General features: G+C 31.6%; 1 protein-coding gene across 1 annotated transcript; it reads left to right on the top strand.

Annotated features, from left to right (window-relative positions):
- Positions 1 to 291: 291 nt before the first annotated feature.
- On the top strand, positions 292 to 599 carry HELRODRAFT_184723 (hypothetical protein; the record flags this gene model as incomplete). The annotated part of the gene is made up of 1 exon (XM_009020409.1): positions 292 to 599. A coding segment is annotated over one exon (308 nt), but the record flags the coding sequence as incomplete, so codon positions are not given.
- Positions 600 to 1,273: the final 674 nt, after the last annotated feature.

Here is a 1,273-nt window from a genome sequence, read left to right as displayed (position 1 = left end):
ATTTCTCACATACATTTCTTTCTTCCTCCGCTTCTTTCTTCTCTTCCTCTGATTTTTTTCCAATTATAATTTTTTTCTAATAGTTATATTCTTCTACGAAATGACGAACACACAAATGCGACAACACACACAAACACACACACGCACAGTCACGTACACACACACACGCTTACACACACACGAATACACGCGCGCACACACACAAACACATAAAATACACACACCCAGACTGGAAAACAAACTAACACATCAAACGTTCATCTCCCACAAATGACTGCTAAAATATTTAAGGCATCCTAAAAGCTTGGATACCAAAACGCTGTCACGGTGTGGAAGAAGAGGAAGAGGAAGATGATGGAGAGGGGGAGGCAGAAGAGGAAGAAGATGATAATGATGGAGAAGAAGAGGAAGAAGATGATAATGATGAAGAAGAAGAAGATGATGATGATAATGAGAAAAAAGACGATGATGAAGAGGAAGAAGATGATAATGATGGAAAAGAAGAGGAAGAAGAAGATGATGATGAAGAGGAAGAAGAGGAAGAAGATGATGATAAAAAAAAGAGGAAAAAGAAGATGATAATGTGTGTGTGTGTGTAAATGAATTTTGAATAATACATTTTTTTATAATACATAATGTGTACATATTGTAAAGGCAGTAGGCTAGTGGTCTTTGTAATGTAAATATCGGACTTGCGTTCCCGATTATAAATAATAATACTAGTAATAATAATTATAATTATAGTATTGTATAATATAAAACTATAATAATAATAATTATTATTATTATTTATATATTATAATAAAAAACTTAAAAATTGAAAGATAATGATAACGACGCGAAGTAATGGCCAATCGTAAATAATTTAGCGGGCTTTTGGAGGATGAATAAAAAATTATCCTCCGTTCGTTCACTCAATCATTAATTCAATAATAAGTAACTATTATAATTATTTCTATTATTGTTGATGTTGTTGTTATTGTTATTATTATTAATATTATTATTATTATTATTATCTATTGTATGTTTTTTATGGCGAAAAATAAAAAATGTTCCCATTATTATTATTATTATTATTCAGAACATGTTTAAAGGGTAGCTGGAGCCAAAATGAGTAGCTGAAAATCTTTTTTGACAGTGTTAAAAGGCCCCCACTGCTGGCAGAATGTAAAGTTGTGGGGCAGTTTTAAGACAAATATTTCCTACTTACAATCACTTCGACTCAAGCATTCAGTGAAACAGTGGATAGATGCCAGTTAAGTACAAACTATCT

This window comes from Helobdella robusta (genome assembly GCF_000326865.2).
Source record: "Helobdella robusta unplaced genomic scaffold HELROscaffold_2734, whole genome shotgun sequence".
NCBI classification, from domain to species: Eukaryota; Metazoa; Annelida; class Clitellata; order Rhynchobdellida; family Glossiphoniidae; genus Helobdella; species Helobdella robusta.
Note: the sequence above shows the minus strand (reverse complement) of the source record. Positions and strands in the feature narration are given on the sequence as shown.